The sequence below is a fragment of the Dermacentor andersoni genome, chromosome 6 (assembly GCF_023375885.2).
Source record: "Dermacentor andersoni chromosome 6, qqDerAnde1_hic_scaffold, whole genome shotgun sequence".
Classification (NCBI taxonomy): Eukaryota; Metazoa; Arthropoda; class Arachnida; order Ixodida; family Ixodidae; genus Dermacentor; species Dermacentor andersoni.
In genome coordinates, this window is record NC_092819.1 from 141,789,816 (window position 1) to 141,815,310 (window position 25,495).

The 25,495-nt window shown below is 46.3% G+C and overlaps 1 protein-coding gene across 1 annotated transcript in view; it reads right to left on the minus strand.

Moving 5' to 3' along the window:
* LOC126523596 (S1 RNA-binding domain-containing protein 1) overlaps positions 1–25,495 on the minus strand; it is a 103,768-nt gene that overhangs the window by 39,363 nt on the left and 38,910 nt on the right. The window contains exons 10-12 of the mRNA XM_050172190.3: positions 23,758–23,969; positions 11,554–11,711; positions 6,376–6,466 (exon numbers count right to left, since the gene is read on the minus strand). Coding sequence (XP_050028147.1) covers positions 6,376–6,466; positions 11,554–11,711; positions 23,758–23,969 — 461 coding nt within the window. The remainder of the gene's footprint in view (positions 1–6,375; positions 6,467–11,553; positions 11,712–23,757; positions 23,970–25,495) is intronic.

Below are 25,495 nucleotides of genomic sequence, written 5' to 3' on the forward strand. Positions count from 1 at the left end.
GTTTATTCGGACATTTCCGCAGTCCCCGTGAGGTCCGAATAAACGGTCGGCGACTGTATAGGGAAGTTTTCGCTTGTTGCGTACTTCTGCATGCAGCTAATAGATGGCAACAGCTGCGTGTTGACCGCTGATGAAACAGTACGTCTGGGCATCCCGGGAGTGAACAGGCCAAAGCTGCACCGGCACCATTTGGATGACAAGGTTCGGTCCTGTGTAAGGGCCGCACCTCGCAGCGGACTGCCACTGCGAGCGCTCCCCGATGTCGACCCGATTCCGGGATCGGTGCTGCATCTGCTGGGTACGCCTTTGTCCGTACGAGGTCCAAGTTGACAGGACCGATCGAAATGATAATGAGACGCAGACAGAGGGGGCGGCAACAAAAGTGGCGCGTATTTTGTAAAGTGTGAAGCTCTGGCTGATTAGCCACTGATAGGCACACAGATTGTGTTGGATATGTGTACGTGGCGGCAAAGTACACGCCGCTTCAACACCCGTCTACCTAACTCGCACGCCCGATCTTGGGACAGATAACCGATAAGCCACCCACACGAACATATTGGCAGCAAGCATTTTGCGATGGCTTGCAGCCTGTTACCACATCGACCAGCGGCAAATTTTCGTCATGGCCCCACTACCTAGGCCACTAGGCCTAATCGGCGCTGCTTCACTGGGCACCCACGACTAAAGTAACGGCTTGGTTTCGAATCGATGCAGATCTATTCGCAGCAGCCGTGCGGCACTTGGAAAGCCGACAAACCACGTCACAAACTAAAGCAAGTGCACGGGATGGCAGCAAAGTTGTTCACGGCCGCCATCCTTGCGACAAACTGTACGGCGGCCTCTCATTCCCGATGCCGATTGTAGACGCACATCGGTCTCTTTTTGTAGCTTCGAGCAACCCGTCACAAGACAAGGTTTGCATTTACTCGGCGGGTGCAAAAAGTCTCACGGACGGCACCACACTTCTTGGCACACCCTCACAAGCTTTCGCTTGCACCTACAGCATAAAGCGCGCGGCCACAATATTATCGCACTTGGACTGCATAGGGAACATTAGAATGAAGACGGAAATATTGTAGCACTCTTCAATGAAGTACACATGGTTTATTGGGGGCGAACTTGTGCCCGGAAACTCAATATTAAGCATCCACACACTTTAAAAGAAGAGTTAACAGGAGCCTATTCCACAGTCAACCGCGTCTCTCCGCCGAACGCATTTTTCATGCGCCCCGAAGGCCAAGAGAGACGCCGTGGCTTCTCAATGGACGGCAGACTCGGGCGCTGTCGTGAGCGCGTGCACGGGAGACACGCGCTGTATCGCCATGTGTGAGGCGTTGCTGGCGCTCTTCTAATGGTGATGCGACGAGTAATGGGTTTTAACGATGAGACGCTTGGAAAGGTGCCTCACGAGAGTGCTCGTAACTGGCATGTGGAGAGCTCTCTGCGGCATTAGTCCCCCTCCGAAAACGCATCGTCCCAATGCGTATGAAACAAATTTATCTATAGATGTGTTTTCATTGCCTGTCGTAGTAAGGCTTCATGCGGAATACGTGTGCAACCTCTGCGTGGGTGTGCCGCTTTGACCGCTCTTGCTCATGAGGGATAACTTCGTAATTCAGGTCACCTACTCGGCGAATAACTTTGTAAGGTCCAAAGTATCGGCGAAGCAGTTTTTCACGTAGTCCGCGACGACGCACTGGTGTCCATACCCACACTTTGTCGCCCGGGTGGCACTGAACTTCTCTGCGGCGTAGGTTGTAGTAGCTTGCGTTCCTACGTTGTTGCTGGTGGATACGGAACCGTGCCAACTGCCGGGCTTTTTCAGCTCGTTGTAGGAAGTCGTCGACGTCGTACGGGTTGTTGTCATCATCTACCGGCAACATAGCATCCAGTGTGGTTGTTACTGTGCGGCCATAGACCAGTTGAAATGGAGTGACCTGGGTTGTCTCCTGTACTGCCGTATTATAGGCGAAAGTGGCGTAAGGCAAGATTGCGTCCTATGTCTTATGTTTGAGGTCGACATACATGTACAGCATATCGGCCAGGCTTCGGTTTAGACGTTCCGTCAGGCCGTTTGTTTGGGGATGGTATGCAGTGCTTTTTTCTGTGACTGGTGTGAGTCATCTTCTTCAAACATTGCATCAAATCAGCTGTGAAGGCCGCTCCTCGATCGGTAATCACGACCATTGGTGCACCGTGTCGCAGTACTATGTTACAAACAAAGAAATTTGCAACTTCAACTACCGTTCCTCGCTCAAGGCAGCCAGTTTCTGCATATCGTGTTAAATAGTCCGTCGCTACGACAATCCATCTCTTCCCTGACGATGATGTTGGGAATGGGCCAAGAAGATCCATTCCAACTTGTTGAAATGGAGCCTTTGGTGGGTCTATGTGTTGAAGAAGGCCGGCCGGTTTCACGGTTGGTGTTTTGCGCCTTTGACATTCGCGACATGTCTTCACGTAATGCTGCACCGACGCTAACAATTTAGGCCAGAAGTATCTGAGACGAATTCTGGGGAACGTCCGGCTGACACCTAAGTGACCCGACGATGGTTCATCATGGCAAGCTTCCAAAATTTCTGGTCGCATGGCTGACGGTACGACGAGTAAGAATTTTTCCTGGTTGCGTTCAAAATTTCTCTTGTAGAGCGCATTATCTCGGAGGCAAAATGACGATAAACCTCTCATAAACATGCGTGGGACTTGGACGTCGTATCCTTCGAGGTGTTTGATGAGTGGGAGCAATTCTGTGTCGGCCCGTTGACGCTCGGCGATTTCCGAAGCTGTCATCGCTGTAAGAAACGGGAGATCTTCTTCTGAAGGAGTCGACTCCACTGGTGAGCGGGACAAGCAGTCAGCATTGTTTTGTTTTCTTCCAGACCTGTACCCAACAGTAATGTCGTATTCTTGGAGCCTGAGGCTCCACCTCGCAAGTCGTCCAGATGGGTCTTTTAGGTATGCCAGCCAGCAAAGAGAATGGTGATTGCTGACTGCATGGAACAGCCTGCCGTAAAGGTATGGTTGGAACTTGCTGATGGCCCATATGACAGCCAAACACTCCTGTTCTGTCGCAGAGTAATTTGTTTCAGCTTTCGAGAGAGTGCGGCTAGCATACGCTATGACTTTCTCTTCCCCCTTTTGCCACTGAACTAAAGCCGCGCCGAGACCAAGACTGCTTGCATCTGTGTGGACTTCTGTGTCCGCTGTCTCGTCGAAGTGGGCGAGGATCGGTAAGGCTTGCAATCGTTCCTTTAGTTCATTGAACGCAACCTCTTGTTCAGTATGCCACATGAAGGGTACGTCTTCTTTGTAAGTTTTGTCAGAGGTTCAGCAATTTTCGAGAAGTTTTCTACAAATCGCCTGTAATAAGCGTATAGTCCCAAAAATTGCCATACCGTCTTCTTGTTAGTAGGCTTTGGAAATCGTGCAACGGCAGCAGTCTTGCCGGGATCCGGACCAGTACCTTGCGTGCTAATTACGTGACCCAGGAAACGAAGTTCTTGGAATCCAAACTGGCACTTTTCCGGTTTACTGGTTAGGCCTGCCGAGCGGATGGCTTGAAGCGGTAAACGCAGCCTCTGGACATGCTGGTCGAATGTTGCAGAAAATACCACTACGTCATCTAGGTAAACTAAGCATGACTGCCATTTAAGAGCTGAAAGGACACTGTCCATCATGTGCTGGAATGTAGCCGGCGCACAGCAGAGGCCGAATGGAAGCACTTTGAACTCATACAGGCCGTCTGGGGTTACGAAAGCAGTTTTTTCACGGTCTCTTTCGTCTACTTCAATTTGCCAATATCTGCTCTTGAGATCTAATGAAGAGAAAAATTTTGCATGTCATAGGCGATCCAACGAGTCATCAATGTGGGGAAGGGGGTATACATCCCGCCTGGTCACACTGTTCAATTTCCGGTAATCAACACAGAATCTCAATGTATTGTCCTTCTTTCTCACAAGGACTACGGGCGACGCCCACAGGCTGTTTGATGGCTGAATGACATCGTCCTCAAGCATCTCTTGCACCTGACTCTTTATGATCTCTCGCACGACTGGTGACACTCGGTACGGATGTTGGTATACTGGCCTGTTCGCTTCGTCTGTTATCATACGGTGTTTAACAATTGGTGTGCGCCGTACCTTTGACGAGGTGGAGAAACATTCTGCAAATTCATTTATAAGGTCCTCCATCATTCCACTCGCTCGAAGTGCTCTAACCAGTCTTCCACATCTTCGAACGTATCGCCGTGGAAGGACTCGGGCGTGCGTGGTGGGTACACGATGAGCTGGGACGATGCCACTGGGCTGGTCATGGTTGCACCGTCGCTGATAACTGTTGCCCGCACTGCTGCAGCAACAGGAAGCGGTCCGAACTCTGGTGGGTCTCCTTGGAGGCGGCAGCTTGTGCGCTGGTGTACTGGAATCAGTTCCCTGGGTTCCAATCGCTGAGGGTCGGGGCTCCGTTCTCTTACGAACTGGGGACTTCCAATCATACCCCACACCTCCACCAGAAATGCAGCACTCTTCAATGAGGTACACTAAACACACTGGTTTATTGGGAGCGAACTTGTGCCCGGAAACTCAATATTAAGCATCCGCACACTTTAAAAGAAGAGTTAACAGGAGCCTATTCCACAGTCAACCGCGTCTCTCCGCCGAACGCACTTTTCACGCGCCCCGAAGGCCAAGAAACACGCCGTGGCTTCTCATTGGACGGCAGACTCGGGCGCTGCCGTGAGCGCGTGCACAGGAGACACGCGCTGTATCGCCATGCGCGAGGTGTTGCTGGCGCTCTTCTAATGGCGATGCGACGAGTAATGGGTTTTAGCGATGAGACGCTTGGAAAGGTGCTTCACGAGAGTGCTCGTAACTGGCATGTGGAGAGCTCTCTGAGGCAATATCACGTTGAGTGTCCATATAATTGCTATTGCAATAAAATTAGGAACCTTGAGACCTCGCACACATGCTCCCTTTTTGCTTACATAAGGGGTCTTTCTTTTTTAACTATACAGAACTTTTGCAAATCGCATGCTGCGGATAGCATAATTGTAGAGGATTTTTGAGCTGGATTACTAAAAGCAGCTACCATTACTTGCAGAAGCTGAGATGCTTACTGAACTAATGAAGAAAGAAATACCAATTAACCTTTAAACGAATTACTTTACAGCACATATTGCAATTCTTCAACTGTAGCCGGTAAGTTTACAAGGCATATTCACTTGAAACAATTTCTGAGGATGGCACAGGTTTGCACCATCAAACTTGTGGTAAAAATGCACTCTCGTTCCACTTACCTCTTTAACTAGACACCATTTTATGCAATGAAGGGCAGAAATAACGGGAACGCTCATGTAATATTTTGTCGCACACTTTGGGAATGAACACATCAAAACTGGTGTCATCCAGAAAATTTGTCCCAAGTGAATACGCCTCACAATCTCGCAAGCTACAATTCTTAAATTGCAATGTATGCTGTACAGTATTCAATGAAATATTTTGCCAGTGCACTTTTGTTGATTAGTAGATTATGCACTTTGATTTACCATGCAAGTAACGTCCGGCTCTTTTAGTAATCCAACTATCTGCTATCCACCACAGGCGAATTTTAAAAATTCTGTGCACGTATTAAAAAAAATACGCCCGGTATTTTTGAAAACATCTCGAACAGCTCTTTTCCAAGGGATTTGTGAATAAATCAAATTATTGGGTTTAGCATCTCAAAGCAACAAACAAGATACGAGGGGACCTGTAGTGGGCGGAGCTCTCGATTAATCTTGACCAAATGCAGCTCATTACGTGCACCTAAATATAAGTGCTAATACCCACGGAATGAAAAGCAATAGAAAAATTTTAAAGTAGAACACTGCATAAACGCAACTACCTATTCGAGAGTGAAATGTCACGTCACTATGCAAGTGGTCGCTAAGGGCAGTAGGAACTCTGACCTATGCATAAGAGCCACAATTGTGCCTATGTAGTAACACGAATGCAAGATGGAAGAAACATGGGTATGCGTAATGTAGGGGGACACACTCTCCCTTCTTGTGCCTTGGAGTGGTCAATGGACTCTGCTTTTGGCAGCACGACTGCAGTGTGTACTATATGTATCCGTGATATCAGGTGTCACAAGACTGCCACAACAGGTGTTGATGGTTTACAGAGTCTACTTTCTCACGTCTGAAGCTGAACTGGCCCAGTTTTTGAACTGGTCGAGTTGAGCGGCATTAAAATTAACTATTTGTCACACTCTCGGGGAATTGAGGCTCCATAACATAGTTACTGGATCAGTGGCTGTCAAATAAAGAAATAAAATCAATACAAATATTTATTGTCAGCCACTCCTTCAAGCTTGTAACTGGCAGCCCAAGTGACTTACTTGTGTGTGAGGACCATCTGCCTCAAGATATTCGCAGCTGGGCCCTTATTGCCACTGTGAGGGTAGATGACAGCGTGCTGAAGAAGGCTTCCTGTATGGGGCCAAGGACAGGGAGCCACAAAAGAAATTAAATTAGGACGAGACAGGAAGACAGAGGATGAAGAAATCTATGACACACACACACACAAAAAAAAGATCTTAATGAGCATATGTTGCTGGTGATGCGCGCTTAAGAGGAAGCTTTAGCTCGGGCCCAACTCTGACACAGCCCTATTCAAATACCTGTAAAACGCAAAAGCACTTTTCTGAGATAACCACTGAATCAATTTCAATCAAATTTGTTGCATTTGAGAGAGAAAGCTAAATTCTAGTGACTGTGGCAAGCGGAATTTCGATTTAGGGCCTGAATTTTGTGAACCGAATTTTCAGAAATTTGAAAGTTCGAAAAAAAAAAAATAGACGCATGAAGTTTATAAATTAATAGCTCTGCATTAAGAACAGATATCGCGGTTCTGTAAATGACATCCTTTAGATCATTCAAAGCAGACGAATTCGATATGTCAATTTATATCTTACGGGAATTTGTTACGTTGTCTGCAAGGGTTCTGCGAAAGCTCTATTTTCATATTGCCGAATTTTTTCAGATTCACGTGTAACATATCAATGTCAGGCCTGCCTAGCGAGATGCATCAGACCTTATATTTTTAACGACAAAGAGCCTTTCAACGGTGCTGGAGGTTTAAAAAAACGAAGGTGTTTGTGCATAGCAGGTGTCCGAAAGGTGCAAGCGCTTGTTCGCGGCGTTGCTCCACTGGTACAGGAACGATCCTTGATGGTTTTCAACCTTCATAGGCAACTCCGCACTGCGACTCGTGTTGCAGTATATCACACATGTAGCATCTCACAATAAATACGCAATGTCTGTCTTGCTCTCAGAAGCTAACTACGGATATTCTGTCGTGAAGCTGAAAACTGTAGTGTTACTTGGTCAGTGTGTCTTGGGATAAAAACAAATGAGAGTTCCGTTTTTGAGTCGCGGTGTGCCTTTCTCTTTATAGTTAGCTGATACTTGCGATAAGGTAATCCGTGTCTGATTACTGGTGCTTGTTCATGCTCGCAGTACGCAGTGTTCGAGGTAGGGTCCAGGCTTGGGAGCACAGCAGACACCTCTCTCCCGTAGGCATTCTCAAACCCCAGTGAAACGTGAGAATAAAATAACAACCAATCGGACCAAGTTACGTTTCTTCCAACGGGTTTCCGAAATTTGGCGAGGCTTTTCTTTTAAGCAATGTCACTACCTGTATTAGTGTAACTGCACGAGTTGGAAATTAATCGAACCACTTGTAATGCAATTCAGCTCTGTGCACAGAGTCTGAAAGCAAACTAGCAGCGCTGTGACCAGGCCGAATGCACCAAATCTGGAACGAGCACTTGTTGCAGTAGGCTCTAAATTTGTTGCGAGCAAATAAAACTGCCAACTCTTCACACTAAACGAGAAAACGAGAAAGCATTTTCTGCGTACACAGGTAAATTAAACCATGCTATCAAAACGATATGTCGCCCTGTGTCATAACATGTGTCATGACCAACTTCAGAGCTCCTGAGCTAGTTGTCATTCCTGCTACCGGTGCCTTTCTCCGTGCGGCACCACATGCCCTACGGCTGTTTGGACGATTAGGACGAATTTGGACAATGGCCGCTCAAGCGTTGCTAGTTTATCGTTGCTGACCCGAGTCAGCATGAACGCGGTACAACGTGCCGCTGTTACGCAAAGCTGCAAAGAGTCAGGGGCCGTTACTAGGAAATTATTTCGAGATTGCGGTTCGTCAACGGTCATTGCTGATAAACTTTGCGATGGCATTCTACCTTTTAAACTTCATACTTTTCCGGCTGAAGCGACAAAAATGAGATGGCCTAGTTTAGCCGTCCAGTGGTGGAGTACACTTTATGTGCTAAGTTCCGCCAGCAGCCACAAAATTATCACAACATTATTGACAAATCGGGCACATATTGTTAGATTACACAGAAACAAATACAAAGAACTGCATTATCTCAAGCACTGCTAGCAATATATTTGATTTGCTTCAAGTATTCCTATTCTACCAAAAAAAGAAAGTTTCTAATACAGTCACTGCCCGATTTTCTGGACTCCCGTTTATTCGGACATGCCCGATAATTCGGACTCCTTCACAGCACTGTCAGGTGCCCCATGGAGCCAACGCATCAAAACGTCTGAAATTTCCAAACCCTTCGCCGTCCAACTTTTTGGACTTTTTACCTTTAACGGCAGGCCCAAAGTGGCATCCATCAGTGCCATTTTGATTATCTTGCAGCCTCAGTCCACCACTCTTACATGCCGATCCGCTAGCTATAGCCAGCCACAGCACCATGGCCGCCGCATCATGTTAAAACCTCAAACCAACACTATCGCTCGCCAATCTGTTGGCAGCCATAGCTATGGTCATGACCTTTTGTGTTTGTCCACATGTTTTTTGGTTAGCGTTGTGATAGGTCATGGGATCATGTTGTGCTGCTGTGCGCTCTCTTCGACATTCACTTTGAAGCTCTTCCCATTGTTTGGTGCTGTGCTTTTCATCAAGCGGATTCGCTGCTGACAGCGATGGCGCCGACTACGCTTTCGTCATCTTCACCCATGGCTTCGAAGTGTGCAAATCCTTACAGTAGGCTGATGATGCAAAAGAAAGCCACCTTTATCAAGCAAGTTGAAAGTGACCAGTCACAAGCCGATGTGGACTGCAAAGAGTGCTGAATTTCAAAGCAAATGGTTTCGGATTTCACGAAGAACAAGTAGACAATCTTTTGATAACCTTTGAAGGACTCGCCAGTGCTGGCAAAGATCTCAAACTCTGTGCGAAGTTAACTGATGATGAAATCGTCCATGAAGTGACGGTGGATTCAGATAACTCTGACCCCGAGGACGAGAAGCCAGAGCCTGCACAGCCGACAAGCTCGGAGTTGACGTGAGCACCTATGATGCTGTCATCTGTGTACAGCGATGATATGGCCCTGGCTGAAATTGAAGCAAACATAATCACGTGCAAGTGGAACACCATCCAAAATAGGATAAACGATTTTTTCGCGTCGCTAAGGCAGTAACAGGCAGCACTGACCCAGCTCAAGATAGCACCGGCGACACTGACGGCACCGGCTGTAGGATTTTTATTTTTTATTTTTATAAACGGCTCTTTTCAAAGCCACCTCAGAGATGTATTGGCAGAGTTGTGCAAGTCGATACTTCATCCTTGACCCTCTCCATCTGAGAAATACCTATAAAATGGTGTTTTCTGCATGCATTTGATTTTGCAGACTGTAAAATGTTTTTACGTTTTCGTGGTCCCTTGCAAGTCTGAAAAAGTGGACATTGACTGTATATAGTTTTCAAACTCAACATGAATAGTGAAAACCTTATTTGACAGCATTAAAAATTTCGGATATTAGCACCCTCCTACTTTACGTACGTTTAAATGTGATTACCATCGACAAGATTTCTTAAGACATCATGATGAAGCAGTGCTTCAAGAAAAAACTAAAGCAGAGAAATCTTGTGAGAGGTGCCAATGTACTACCACTGCATTGCATGGCTTGCCAGATCAGGCAGTCAATGATGGGTCATGATTCAGAGTCTTGAGGCCAAGGCAACATACACAAGCTCAGCCTTCTGATGGGCAGAGCATGGAGGGAATCGTCTGGGATGGTTTTTGGCAGCACAGCTTCAAACACAGAATGACGAAAACGAGGAAAAACATAGAAGTGTGTGGAATCGGCAGCATTTGATTGCTGCTATTTCTGTTCATATGACGCATATTTGAAATCTTCTCGCACATTAAACACTTCATGACATGGGTGTGTGTCACGGCTACCTAACGTGTTTCTCAAGCATGTTGTAGAATGTATACCACGCTATCAACCCAAGAGAAATACAAAGCATGTGAGGCTTTGTGGCACAGTCTAGAGGGCATATGCATAATTTGCAAGACCCTATGTTCCGAGTTGTGAAGGCAGATTTTGATCTTCAAGGGCACTTTTTGTTTGTGTGGCCTGTGATGTAATACATGGCACCCATTCAAAACATAAGAACAAAAATTTAAAGAAAAACAGCACCTTCAGCAGTTCCTCTTTTCTAAAGAAGAAAAACATGTTTGGAGGTGTTTCCTTTTTCTATTAACTGTTCTTTTTTTCTTTTTCAGATTGTCACAAAAAAATAAAGCACAAGCTTAGTTGTGATTCCAGCAGGATGTCCTATTTCCTGCACATGTATTGTTTCTTCAAAAATTAAGTTTTAAAAAAGTTGCAGTTTCGCCTGAAAGGCGAAGCATCGATTGCGATAGCAAATTAGAAGGCAGCTATACGATGTGAAGATAGTAGTTTCATCAACCGTATAAGCTTGTAAACATTTGCTTACTAACTGAATTAAGAAGTGCGGTGTCATACGCGCACAGGTAAACATGAACACATTTCGCTCGATGACCGTGGAAGCTCTCTGTCAAAACGCTGGAGTGAGGAATCGCGGCAGCAGCAGTGAGCAAATTGATCTTCGGGCTATCTCTTGCTTCAACGCGAACGAAACGTTGAAAGCACAACGCATGCAAAACTGCCGGCACTAGGTGCACTTTGCCAACATCGCAGATTGCTATGAAGACAAGGCCCACGTGGGCACGCACTTTGCCCATGTCGCAGATCACTTTCAATATAAAGCGCCTGCGCAGTCGCACCATAAGCCACATCCGCCGGAGTGAAATAAAACCCTCTTCCTCCATCCTTCTCCTTACCCCCGTGCCAGGCATGCAATAGAAGAGGGCATGCCTTCCACCCCGCCTTTCTCCGTTGCGCGCACGAGATTGAGCCGCGATCGTCGGCTGGCCCTCCCAAGCTTTCACTCACACATACAACGTATGGCGCCCGACGACAATGTTATTGTGTTTGGACTTTATACAGAACATCACAGCGACGGCAGAAATGCGCTTGCAGTGTCCATATAATTGCTATCTCAATTTAAAATATACGAATAGCTAGCCCAAGGGAGTTGATAATAACCTCTCAGTAGGCTAAGGTGTCTGTGACAACTAGGTACATCTTTGAGAAGCCCTTCCCTAGAAAATAAATGCAACAGTTGCAGTCCTGTGAACACAGCGGTGTGGGCGTGCACAGGAGACCCACCATTGGCTGAGACCGCAGCCAGTTTGCAGCCGTGCTTGAACCCGGGGTCGATGCCCAGCACAGCATGACCCCTGACCGGAGGGGTGAGCAGCAGCTGACGGAGGTTTGAGCGAAACACACTTACAGACTCCTTCTCGGCCTCTTTGGTGAGCTGCGATCTGTGCAGAGACATACATGTGCACTATTCTGAGCTAAGTGGATGAGCACGTTAGGCAAGATATACAGTCGAAACCATTTATAACGATTCCAGATATAACAATTTACAGGTTATACCAACCACATTTCAATGCATTTATGATTTTTTGACCCTGCCTATTGAAACTGAATCCAGAGACAACGAACATTCTCAACAGTGCTGTACTGTTACAACAAGCACTTCAAACCTGGTCACAGTACAAAGTCGCACTTGAAGTTCTGAAGCACGAAAGCCCGACCGATTGAGCACACATACCACGGCTTCCACTTCAGTCCAACCACAATGAAGACACGGCTGCCTAAATGAGCAATTCCAAAAGCCACAAGGAAAGTCACTCCCTCTCAACCATGCTAGGGTATGGAACCAGGCTAAGGTATGGCATGCTAAGGCATGGTTCCAGCGTGCTTCAGGGCAAGGCAGTACGGCACAAGGTGGCCATGGCCTCCGAAATAGCACCGGTGTGTTCACTGGTGCTGAGTCAGAGGCCATGATGGCGGCACTGGCTTTTGAGCAGTTCTCCGCGCAGCACTGCGTGAAATCTCGAGGGCCACAACGGCAGTACCATTTTTGAGCAGTTCTCTATGCTGCACCACATGCACTACGGCGACTTGGACAATCCGGACTAATTTGTAACAATGGCCGCTCAAGTGTTGCCATCTTATCGTTGCTGTCGATATTCACAAGGCTGTGTAGTTGGCATGAATGTGGCCCCATGTGCCACTGCCATGCAAAGTTAGAGTCAGCAGTTACTACACCGTTATCAGAAGGTCGCAGTTCATTGACATTTCGGTTATGTCGCTGCTGATAATGGTTCGTGATGCTATTCCCCCTTTCGAACTTCACACGTTTTCAGCAGAAGCAACATAGAAAACGTAAAATCTCGGCATGTGTGTGGCCGATGCTGCAGCCGTAGTGGCACCTTTGCAAAAGTGCTCGCGTGGCACAGCAGTTTCCGTTTCCAGCCAACTGGAATGCTTTGCTACCACAAGTGAGATATATTTATCACAAGCTCTTAAAGATAAAATGTCGGCAGCGTGCTGATGCTTTCGAAACCGCAGGTTGATGAAACTGGCCGCGCGCCGTTTTGAAATCGGTATAATGCTGCATTTAATTTCTTATATTACGTTTTTAATATAAGCTTGCCGATAGATGTGGGAAAGTGCTGGAAACAAAAATAAAGATATTGAAAATCTGATTTTTCAGACCAAAGTAGTGCCGAATTGCAGCTGCTGAGACCAACTTAAGCGTCGTTGATTCTTGCGAGTTTTGAAAGGCAAGTTGACATTATAATGAACTACTGATACGACAACCACTTTTCGCAATACTATCGAGTTCCTTATAAACAGGTTCTACTGTATACGAACTTTCAAACTTTCAAGACAGTCATTTTGTGGTGTATAGAATAAAAGGTAGCAGTCCTACTCAAAGGACAAAGCATCAAAAGCAACAGCAAGGTACATTAGAACCTCTTTCACATGCTCTAGAAAAAAAAAAAAAAACAAGAGAGAAATGTACTAAGCGCGAAGACATAAGATCTGAAGTAACTAAAAAAATTGTGACAGACTCAACTGTTGTTAACATCTACGTAATGCAAAGCATTGTGCAGATCGTTGCTGCACGAGATGCCAAACACACATTCTGTTTTGTATTCCTATGTGTGGTGCTTTAAGAGGGCGATGGGAAATCAAAACGAAATAAAGCTGGCGGGTGACGCCAGATGCCACCAAAGCAAAACGTGATGCCCACATTGCACAGCCTGCTGCAGGGAATGGTGGTGTGCTTGGATTATTGCCTACTAAAAGCATGCAGTGCGCTGCCTATGTCACTATGCACCATGCGCTGTAAATCAAATAGGTGATGACGCTTATCACGATAGGTTTCGCAGCGACAGCTGTGAATGCGGCATGCGGTGACCCGGGTGGAGATTTGCTGTTACCAGAACAAGAAACCGTGCCGTCGTTCTCACGTACGCGAGAGGGGCAGCTGTATACTGTTCTCGAACACGCGGGCCTTGCGCCTGTTCTTGTTCACGTGGGATATAGTGGCTGGGAAACGTATACGATCGCAGTCTGCAGCAGGGAACGGCAGCGCGTTTCGGTGATTGCTTATTAAAAGAGAGCACTACGCTTTCGACGGCACCACGCGCTGCGAAACAGATAAGCGAAGATGCTTATCGCAATAGGATTGGCAGTGATAGCAGTGAATGCCACGTGTGACAACCCTGAATAAGAGTTGCTAATACCAAAATGAGGAACTGAGTGCGCACCAGCGCTTTCATTGTGAGACAGGCGGGCAAATATAGCAGTGAAGCTGCCGCGACGGGCGGATTGTACTGTTCTCAATCGCGCACTTCTTGCCAATTTTCTTCTTCATGTAGTATCTAATGGCCGGAGAACGTCTCATGTGACTGTAGTTTGGCGACGTACTGAACATTGGTGCTGAAAAATCGTGTTTTCCGGGAATGTATAAACCGGTAGAAAAATGAGAGCAACACTACTGGGTCATTTTTTGTGTTCTCGATTGCAAATCTTGGCGGCAGGAAAACGTACATAATGGGAACGCATCAACCAGGTTCTACTGTATTACCGTATTTACTCGCATAATGATCGCACCCCTGAATATTGTTGTCAAAATCCGATTTATTTTCTTTCCCGTGTAACGATTGCACCCCGAACTTGTCACAGCGATATGTCGTGTGCCAAGTCTAGCTAATGATGATCGCGCTTACCATCTGTCAAATGCTATGTGAACGACTCTTGAAGACATACCAAGCGGTCTGCAAGGACCCAACATTCTTAAGCAGATGCCCCGTTTAATTATTTTCATCACTTTCCACACTTCCATGGAAAAAGAAAGCTACAACCAAACTTGTCTGGCTTTATTATTTGTAGGCTTCATAATGGTTTTGGTCAAAAATAACAACAACATAAACGGCGCCTTTCGTTTCTTCTCGTCTGCACTCGTGGGCACGAAACAAATCGCGAGAGGCCACGATACTGGCCACGTTTACACTGATACGTTAGAAGTGTACCCTATTCATACGCCGAAGCTTGTAATGCAGCTAAGATATTTGCCCACCCTTAGAGGAAACGTGCCGTAGTAAGATAGCAGTGAAGACAAATGCCACAGTTTCCGCAGTATGCTTGCCATGGGTTTCTGTCACTGGCAGCTAAGCGCGCCCATCTCTGTTTCTGTCCACTCAAAGTGAACATGGCTACCGTAAAAACCGGAATATAAGTCGAACTTCTTTTCAAAAAACCACTGCGAAAAGTTGACCCTCGTCTCATATACCGGACATTGGTGGAAAAACTACGGAAGTCTTGCAACAATGGGCGGATGAAGTAAAGAGCCGCCTTCGCCATCGCCATCAGCAGCGGTGCAGCGTGACGACATTGTGGCACCACCAATTTGCGTTTACATTGTCACAAAGTTATATTGGTTGAAGGCTGCTTTTGCACATTTTGTTTCAAAATGAGCGGAAGGCGACGGCAATTCACCGTCACCTTCAAGAAAAAGGCGATTGAGTGTGCGGAAGCACACGGCAACCTCGTGGCACAGCACAAATTTAGAGTATCTGAAAAGAGCTTTCGGTACTGGCGGAGGCAGAAGCAGCAAACCAACAGAAAACGTCATTTCGTGGGCGGACCGCAGAACTGGAAGACAAGGTTGCGGAGTTCGTCTGGGAGCTGCATGTAAGATCACCGCCTGTGACTGCCGAATGCATTCGTTTGAAAGCGGTAGAGATCGCGCGCGCCTCTGGACTGGGCAGCGAGAAGCACTCGTCATCCGACTCTAGTTCGGACGACTCTGATCAAAGGCGTTGCTCTGATTCGGAGTAGCGCTTGCGCACTTCGTGCCCTTCTGTGTGCTGTACACCCTGCCAATTTTTAACAGTATCACGCAACCATCGACCCGTGTGTTTGCCAGCACCTTATCATCATGGCACAGAGCGGCGAAATAGTGAAAGTAAGCGCACGTGTACACATGCGCGTATCTCGTTTGTTGCGCCGCTCAGCGCCGTTAATAAGGTGTTGACACAAGCACGTGGGTCGATGGTCGCGCGATACTGTTAAAAATTGGCCAGGTGCCCGTGCGAGCAGCATTTAAATAAATACTGTCACTATTGTGCATGAGTCGCATTTGTTTCAAGGTAAGGGTGTCTTTCGGTACTTCTGCCATTGAAAAAGATTTTTTTCATTTTTGGAATTCGTTAGTTGGGGGTATCGACCTATATGCCGGTCCGACCTATAGTCCGGTTCTTACGGTACGTTATTGTCGCAAACTTGCCGATATTAACGATATTATTCATTACTGATACGGAAGAGACTGTTCCAATGCGCGTAATGTATTCACGAGAAGAAAAATAAGCGCGTTCGGCTTGCTCCGCCGGCCGCCATTTTTGTTTTGGTGTCCCGCCATGCACCCTGCTTTAGACGTAATCTGCCGCGATGAGCAAAGAGTGGGTGTGCCGAGACAGCATGGCACCATGTAAGCTGTCTTCCCACGCGTTTACTATTGTAGATTGTGTAATCTCTAGTTTCGGTGACCCGTTGGAGCGAGAGGCAGACAAAGCATTCACTTCCCGCTGCCAGCACTTTTCCTGATAGCATCGTCCCAGGGCGGGCAAGGTTATCAGCTGTGGGGCCGTAGTGCACGCAAAAGCGTGGCTGGCTTCGTTTAATTCATTCCACCAATGTGAAGATATTGTCGATGTATGGGGCACAAAACCGTACCATTCGTCACCGACTCCCAAATTTATCAAAACAAATTGTTTTCTCATTCTAAGTTGCTTTTTTCGATCGATTGATAGTTAAGAAAATTCTGCAGCCCCTTTCCGTGTAAGAAAAACGGATCAGCGACTGTACTTATTTGCATAAAAAGTTGAATTTCAGTACAATGAAATTTTGATATAACGAAGCAAATTGCCAATTTTACAGACTTCATTATATCAAGGTTTAATAACTGTGCTGAGGTTTAACTCTTTATAAATGTGAAGTGTGGACATACAACAAAAGAATAAGTGAGAAGAGGTGCACAGGTGTGTTTACATCTTGCAGCATGTATTAGTATCTTTCGTGTGCAATAAAGATTTCCAGTGGAAAGCTAGCACTCCTACTTGTCTCTGTTCTTTCTTTTCTTTTTCTTGTCTTCGTTCGAGAAGTCGTGCCGTTCTACGTTTAATCGTGCAGAAACAACTAGCCCAATCATTACCGTTGTTTAAAAGGGCCCGTCAACATAACCAAGAAAGCTTGCTAGGTGGCCTCAATAGTGCCATTATGATGCAGTGAATTCGTACACTTCATGCAATGGATGTGAAGTCCATCCGTCGTACTATGACCACCAATAAAAAAAAGTAATGTGCAATTTATACTTGAAAGATACTCCAAGTGCTGCAAAAGATAATGACATCACATTTTACAGCTATTTGAATTACAGTCAAACACGGTTATATCGAACTCGCAAAGGAACAGCCATCAGTTCGATACAGGGCATAATTCGACATAAGCCTGCTAAAGAATTGGATGGACGTCATAAAAGCACATAGCATTTATAAAGGAAATTTATTGATGAAACTAGCTTAGTTTCGCATGAAACAGCCCTGCATTCTTCTGTTTGGACAACTTCGCTGCTGCACTTCTCTATACTGTCTAAAGAGTTGGAGCAGCTGAGGCCACAACCTTCCATATTCGCGCAGAAGTGCTGGACAAGTGCAAGTGCACCAATGACCTTGGAGGATGTGGGCATCGTCGTTGCTTTCCTCATACATACCATCCATTTTCACTTTTGCTCAGTATGATGTCGGCAATGTAGCCTTAGTTTTCAGGCTCTCCCATGGTCGCGACACCATCACCCGCACCTACAAACTTGTCGAACGGTCATCCGTCAACAGCTTCCGGCAATTCTGACAGCTCGCTCCAAACTTCGGCAACACCAGCAATGGCTTTGTCACACTCTCAGACAGAACGAGTCATCACTTTGCAAGCCGAAGCCGGCACATCTGAAGCAATTTTAGACGAACCACTTGTACACGGTCGCCTTGATGTCTCATATACACGGCCGTGCATACGTGTTGGGCCCCATGGGCACCAGGTCGTTTGTCTGCTTTAGCCCTAATTCCCCCTTATTCTTCAAGATTGTGCTGAGAGTGCTCCTTGGAACCTTGTATGCTGCAGCAGCATCCGACTTCTCACCACATCCAACTCAATTTATGATTTCGTGCTTCATGGAAAAAGGCAAATTCAGCAACTTTGTGCTAGCCATCATGGCAACACCGCATGAGAAGGCCCACAAGGTGCAAACATAAGGAACGAGAAAAGCGGCGAGGCAACTCGTAGTTGCACGACGAGGGCACCAGAGCCTCTGATTGGCTGCATGAGCAAGCGCGGTGGGCAGGCCAGTATCATTTTTTGCAGGGATGTGTCGACGGCTCGCCCGACATGGTGCGGTCACGGAAGGGAAAGTGGGTAGATGGCACCATGCCGCCAGGCTAAACTACTTTTGGGATGTGTCGGCGGGCTTCCCTTCCGTTGCGAGGGAAGCCAACTTCTGGGGGCACTTTTGTGCCACTTTACATTCGATATACATATTGGGACTCGCTACTATTTTTTTTACAACGTAAGCGTAATTTTTGCTATATATACTCAATATAACTAGTTAAACCTGGATATACTGAAACTGACAAATGCTAGAAAATTTCATTACAAAGAGGTCTTTGTTATGTGCAGTTTCAGCATGAATTTATTTAGTGACAAAAAACTTATTTTGCTCTGTCGCTTGTTCATGTGGGACGGCAACAATGAACACCCATAAAACATCAAGGAGCACAATGTTGCTCCATCATCGTCTAGCAAGCCCATGACGCGGTGCAAAACGTCAATGGCATCCAGCACTTCCTTTGCGGAAGGCAAAGCACGTGATGAATCGACCTTCGAAGATCCGTCGTCGTCACTATGATATCGGACACTTTCCACCAGCGCCTCATCCGACATCTCTTCGACAGTGACAGCGCATTCGTCCGCATACAAAAAAAAAAATATTGCAAAGCTGCACATCGTCTGGGGCTGCTCCATTTGCGCGCAGTGAAACCCAAGCTTCAGCAGGATCGGGCAGGCCTGAAGTATGTGACTGGATGAAGTGACTGGATGCGTGGACACAGGAGCCGACTCGCACATGTGCATGGCGTCAAAAACGAGGAGCTAACGGCATGATGACAAAGAGACAAATAGACACCACTACTTATAAGTTATGGAAAGTACAGCACAGAACACTCATGCTACAGTTCCTTTTCTACTAGTAGTGTCACCTGGTCTCAGCTTAACAAGGTGAAGTGTAGAGACTCCTACAGCAACCAAGAAGTGGTGCTGCCAGTGCGCCACCGGAGCTGCCGGGAACCAATAAGCAGCAGCAACCTTACTTAGAATTAGCAGCAGGATGAGGTTTGAAGGGAGGAAGAAAGAAGGACACGGCCGCAGCGGTAAGAATCGTGTTGCCAGCTCGTGGAACGCAGGGGGTGCCTCAATGCGCACGCAGACCAGCGTTGCTTGCGTCGTCCCTCCCTGCTCTCTGCGCCGGTGGCGCAGCACTCTGCGGAAGCCTCGCCGTTACCGGGGCTACATGCGCGCCAAGCGCGATGACACCATATGTGCTCCATGATTGGCGAGGCAACCGCAGGAGATGCATGCGGCTGCTGCTCACGCTAAAATAACAAAATTTGGGGCAAGATCAGCTGGAGGAGTTTGTTATTTCCAGGGTGTCTCCCGCCGCCACTTTGTTACATAGAGGTCACAAATACACATGCTTCTATGGATAATGGCGAGCAATAGAAAAACTTCAGAATATCGAGGAATTAATTGTATGGAGGTTCGTTATAGGCTAATGAAGTTCAGTGTTTGACGGAAGCCCGTCTGGTCAGGATGAAACATGGTTAAAAGGTAAACAAAAACCCGGGGCACTTCGCCGACCAAATCAGTGGCACGTTGTCCGACGAGGGGCGAAATGACACGATGTAAAAATCCTGATAGCTTGTGCAGGGGTGAATGCGTGAAATTTACAATTGGACGCATGGGAACGCCTGGCTTGTGAACCTTGGGGAGGCTATAAAGAGCAGGGGCCGAACCATTATGCCGGACAACGTGCCACTCACATACGCAATTCCTACAACTTGATGGACAAAGACCGTGACGTCGTACTGGACAAAAACGACATCCTGGTCTCTTTTGACGTGAAATCGCTTTTTACTAGTGTTCCAACGGAACTGGCCGTGGATGTATGCAGGACCGCTCTGGAGTCGGATGCCACTCTACCCGAGAGATCGCCCATTGATGCACCGGACCTGGCTCGGCTGTTACAGTTCTGTTTATCAAATACGTACTTTACGTTCCAAAAGTGTTTCTACAAACAGGTCCACGGAACGGCTATGGGAGCTTCTATATCGGTAACCGCCGCTAACTTGACAATGGAAGCACTTGAAAGTCGAGCACTCGCTTCGTTCAGCCCTGCTCCGAAGGCATTCTTTCGCTACGTGGACGACTGTTCTTGCATCATTCATAAAGAAGCAGTTCAGTCGTTCACTTCACACCTGAACAGCATGGAAGCAGCGATCCAGTTCACGGTAGAAGAGGAAGTCGACGGCAAGCTTCCGTTCCTTGATATGCTGATTGAAAGAAAGGGGCCTACTTTGTCGTTCGCAGTTTACAGAAAGCCAACTCACACAGGACGCTACTTGCATTTCGGCTCCTTGCAACCTGCTTCTCACAAAAGGGCAGTGGTTTCGACGCTTCTACGACGCGCGGAGAAAATCTGCACGAGACAAGAAGACTACGCAGCCGACGTAAGCGTGGTACGGCGGGAACTATCAGCCTGTGGTTACCCGTGCTCTTTCTTGAATGCTGTCGAACGACAAATGGCACGTCCGCAGTTACCCCACGCTGCCTCTAGTCAAAAGCGCGCCGGAATACCCTATATCCCGTCCACGAGTGAAGCTCTAAGCCGTATTCTGCGTTCATACAATGTTCAAGTGGCACACATTCCAAACCAGAAACTACGGCAATCATTCGTCAATGTTAAGGACAAATTACCAAAAGAGAAATTCCCAGGTGTTGTGTACGTTGTCCCATGCGCGAATTGCGACTACGTGTACATTGGCGAAACTGGTGACTTTGAAAGGCGTCTTAAACAGCACAATTATGACGTCAAAAAAGAAAATGTGAAATCCAGTGCCTTGGCTGAGCATGCCACTTCAAGCGGCCACGCAATCGACTGGGGGAAGGCACGTGTCCTTGCCAGGGAAAAAGGGCTATCTCGACGCCTTTATCTTGAATCCCTCATGATCCAGACTACGCCACACACTCTGAACAAGAGCGATGGCAATCTGCCGTCAGTGTATGCGCGCTGCCTGCGTCACGTGTTCTAGACTATTTAAGCGAGCTGCTCCAGCACTTTTGTTTATTTTACCTGTGAGCAAGGCTCCAGTGTGGGAGCCGAAACGTCTTCTTTTCTTTTAAAACTTTATTTGGTCGGCGAAGTGCCCCGGGTTTTTGTTTACCTTTTAACTTCGTTATAGGCTGGTTTAACTGTATACCATGTTCAGAAATTGTTTGATATAGAGGATAATTAGATGTAAATGGTTTCTACCTAATCAGGTTCGACTGTAATGCCTAATTGCCATGGCAGCCATGCAGGAAGAGTTGTAACCATAGATACAATTCCACAAACAAGCTGAGCAGCCTTGTCAAATGGCATGCCAACGTTTGCTACGTAACGTCAATACCCTGTTGCCATTGCTTGCCACAGTTCTACGTCATGGGGGAGTGAAATGTGGAACCCTATACTGCAAACGTTGCAATACTGCAATACTGCAATACAATACTGCAATACTGCAAAAGTCAAAGGTAACTTGCATTTTGCTGGCATTTCAAGGTTTCTGAAACCAATAATTTGAGTTTGCATGCGTTAATTATTAGATTTCGTTTTAACCTTACTTCTCTGACATGCTCAGAATAGATATAGAGTAAAAATGGCAGCCTTAAGAAGTGTTGCAAGTTCCATTTAAGAACACACTAAAGAGAGACAATAAATATGTTTAGATTGATAAAGTATTCTTTCAAAACTCTATTTTCGATAATTTTCTGTACTAGCTAGGTTGATTATTACAAAAGAAAATTACACTTCATGAAATGTGCACTAAGACACCAGCGTGAGTATGTCAGTGTGCTGTCACAAATTTCCTGGTAATTTTTTTCTTGTATTTGGGTTGTTGTACCTGTTTAAACTAGAACCCTGTTGATGCGTTCCCATTACATACGTTTTTCTGGTGCCAACGTTTGCAATTGAGAACACAAAACATGACCAATTGAGTTCCGTACATTTTTTTTCTGGTTCATACGTTCCCAGAATACACGATTTTTCGGCACCAACGCTCAGTACGTCACCAAACTGCAATCTTATGATGCATCTTCAGCTACTAGAGCCCATGTAAACAACAAAAAGTGCGAGGGGCACGCGAGTGAGAACAGTATATAGCCGCCCGTCGCGGCAACTTCACCGAAATGCTCGTCCGCCCGTCTCGCGTGAAAGCACCAGTGTGCACTCAGTTTCTCATTTCGGTATTAGCAAACCTTTTTTGGCATCGCCGCACGTGGCATTCACAGCTATCACCGCCAATCCTATTCTGATAAGCATCTTCGCCTATTTGTTTCGCAGCGCATGGTGCCGTCGGAAGAGTAGCGCACGCTTTTTATAGGCGATAACCGAAACGCACCCCCGTTTCCTGCTGCAGACTGTGATCGTACTATACGTTTTCCGGCCACCATATCCCACGTCAACAAGAAAAGGTGCAGGGTGCATGCAATCGAGAAGAGTATATAGCCGCCCGTCTCACGTGAAAATGCCAGCGCGCACAGTTTCTTATTCCGGCACCAGCAAATCTTGGCCCGGGACGCTGCACGCTGCATTCACAGCAAATGTCACCTATCTGTTTTACAGCGTGTGTTGCATAGTGCCGTTGGTAGCGCACTGCGCGCTTTTAGTAGGCGACAATCCAAACATGCCACTGTTACCTGCTACAGGCAGCTCAGTGTAGTCATCACACTTTGCTTCAGTCGCCCACCAGATCGATTTCGTTTCGGCTTACCGTTGCCCTCTTAAAACATCATGCAATAGAAAAACAGCAAAACGAGTCTCAGGCTGCCGCAGCATCACCAGCTCGACTTGCACCGGCGTCTCATGCCGCAACGATCCACGAAGCTTCGCATTACGTAGATGTTAACAATTGTTGAGTCCGTAAAATTTTTTAATTACTTTGGACCATACATTTTCTAAGTCGGTATTTCTTTTCCGCAACATTTTACAAAACGTATGAACGAGGTTTTACTGTATATATTCTCAAACTTGCAAGGTTAGTTGTACATTGTTTTAGAATTGTAAAGCAATTTGTCTTTATCAATACGAAAAGATTAACTGCAGGCAAGCAGACCTGCCAAAATGCACAATGTCACAACGAGCTGATGCGAGAACTTCAAGGCAGGAACGCCACCCGCTTTTCATTTTTGTGTCTAGTCTCGCTTACTTTATTGAATTCTGGGGTTTTACAAGCCAAAACCACGGTATGATTATGAGCCACACCGTAGTGAGCAACTATGGAATAGTTTCGACCACCCGTGGTTCTCTAACGTGCACCCAATGCACAGGCGTTTTTGCATGTCGCCTCCAACGAAATGCGGCTACCGCGGTTGGGATTTGATCTCGCACTCTCGGGCTTAGCAGCGTCACGTCAAAACCACTACGCCAGCACAGCAGGTATTTCTGATTTACCAAGATTCCTCTCAAGATTTGCATTTTTGGTATTGCGAAAGGGTAGTGCACTAATACAGCTGAAACAATTGTGTTTCTTTAGTGCCTCTAATTTTTTTTTTAGCAGCTCTTCAATTAATTAGTGATCATTTACCCCTCTCTCAGGTACTCGCTCACTAGCCATGTGACTTCAGGATCAACGAGTCGCTGTTCCCAACCTTATGCTGCGGAGGAGGTGGGGCTCCAGCAATCGACTGTAGGCATCCTCGACGGAGTCTTTGACCAGCTGCAACGTCTGGCCCTGCATTTTCACGCCCATGTTGCAGAGGCGTGACTCACAGAAGCGCTTCAGCCCCGGTGCTAGCTGCGGCGGCAGCACCAGTTTCACCGTCAGCACTTTCTGGGACTCCCCGCGGTTGATGGCCAGCACCTGGCACCAGGAGAAGATAAATCATTAGCTGATTGACTTATCAAATAACTTATATTCATTAGCTTATCAATCGGTTGGTTAAATGAACATTTATTTAACTGATTGAATGCATAATTGAATTATTAGAGAATTAAATGGTTAAAGTGATAAACTAATTAACTTAATTATTAGTTCACTGATTAATGATTTATTTAGTTATTTATTAATCAGTTTGTTAATTAATGTACTGATTGAATGTGTGATTAGTTTATGGATAAATTGAGTCATTTATTGCTTCTGTAACATCCAAAGTAACACCTAACACCCAAGTAACTGCCTATGAGAGACGCTGTAGTGGTCGAGGTTCCAAATTAATGTTGAGCAGATGGGGTTGCTTAACAAGCACGCAAAGTATGATAAATATATTTGCATTCTACCACTGTCAAAATGTGTCTGCCTCATTTGGTGATTGATCCCGCGACCTCATGCTAGCACCAGAACGCTGTAGCAGTAAGATGCCAGGGCATGCAAGAAGAGGAAAAAAAATCTAGTGAGGCTCAAATGAAATAAACGTGAATGCCTCAAAAGTCTTACCACAAGACTATGCCACATATTTTTTTATGGACAGATGGACAGACAAATTGATGGAGGGACGGACGGACAATTTTGGATAATTTTGGATAATTTGATCATTTTATCAATCCTATCAAGGTCGAATTAACGGAAATTGGCTGTATGCACTAGTCATTTACAGTTGAACCTTGTTGACATGCTCCTGTTATGTTTTACTGGCTCATATGCTCTGAAGCAATAGATCCATTTAGTATCCATACGGCCATATGTATTAGCTTCCCCCTTGTCGCATTTCTCTTCGTGGTTGCTATGTCCAAAAAGCTGTGACGGCGCACCACTGAAGTGGCATCGTCCATCGGTGGCAGTTACGTATGTCGACCCTTGCATGCCGCCGCTGGAAACAGTTACCTTGCAGGACCTGCCGTGTGGAGCAAGAAGGATTGCCATCACAGTGTTCAAATCGCTGCCAGTCGCTGGTTTCGAAACAGCTCATGAAGCTGAAAGCCAAGAGGAAGTAGACAAAGGCACACTCATGTTTGAGGACGCTGATTTGTGATGTAGCGATACCTTGCGAGGTTATTTCAATAGTATGTAGAAGGCTGGTGCGAAAACTGATAGAGGGCTGTGAGTCCCCGAAAAGAGGCTATTATCAAAGTTTTGGCCTATGTGCCCGATGAAAATTACAAGTGTCGTTACTGTGATTCATGGCTACAACTGCTCCAGTACAGTGCTTGATGTTTTATCTAACCGCCAGGCAGTGATAGCTATCGTTACAGAGTGGGTCTTCAGTAGCTTGTTGACTTCCTATTCAACTGCAAATATGGTTTTGTGTGACAATATATTTTTGTCTCATCAGTAATGCTGCCCCAAAAGTTATTGGATGTTGCATATCTCTGGATCACACATTACTTTTAGTGGCCTTTTGCAAGAGTACTGTTTAACGAATTTAGTCAAGGTGAAACTTCACTGCCGGC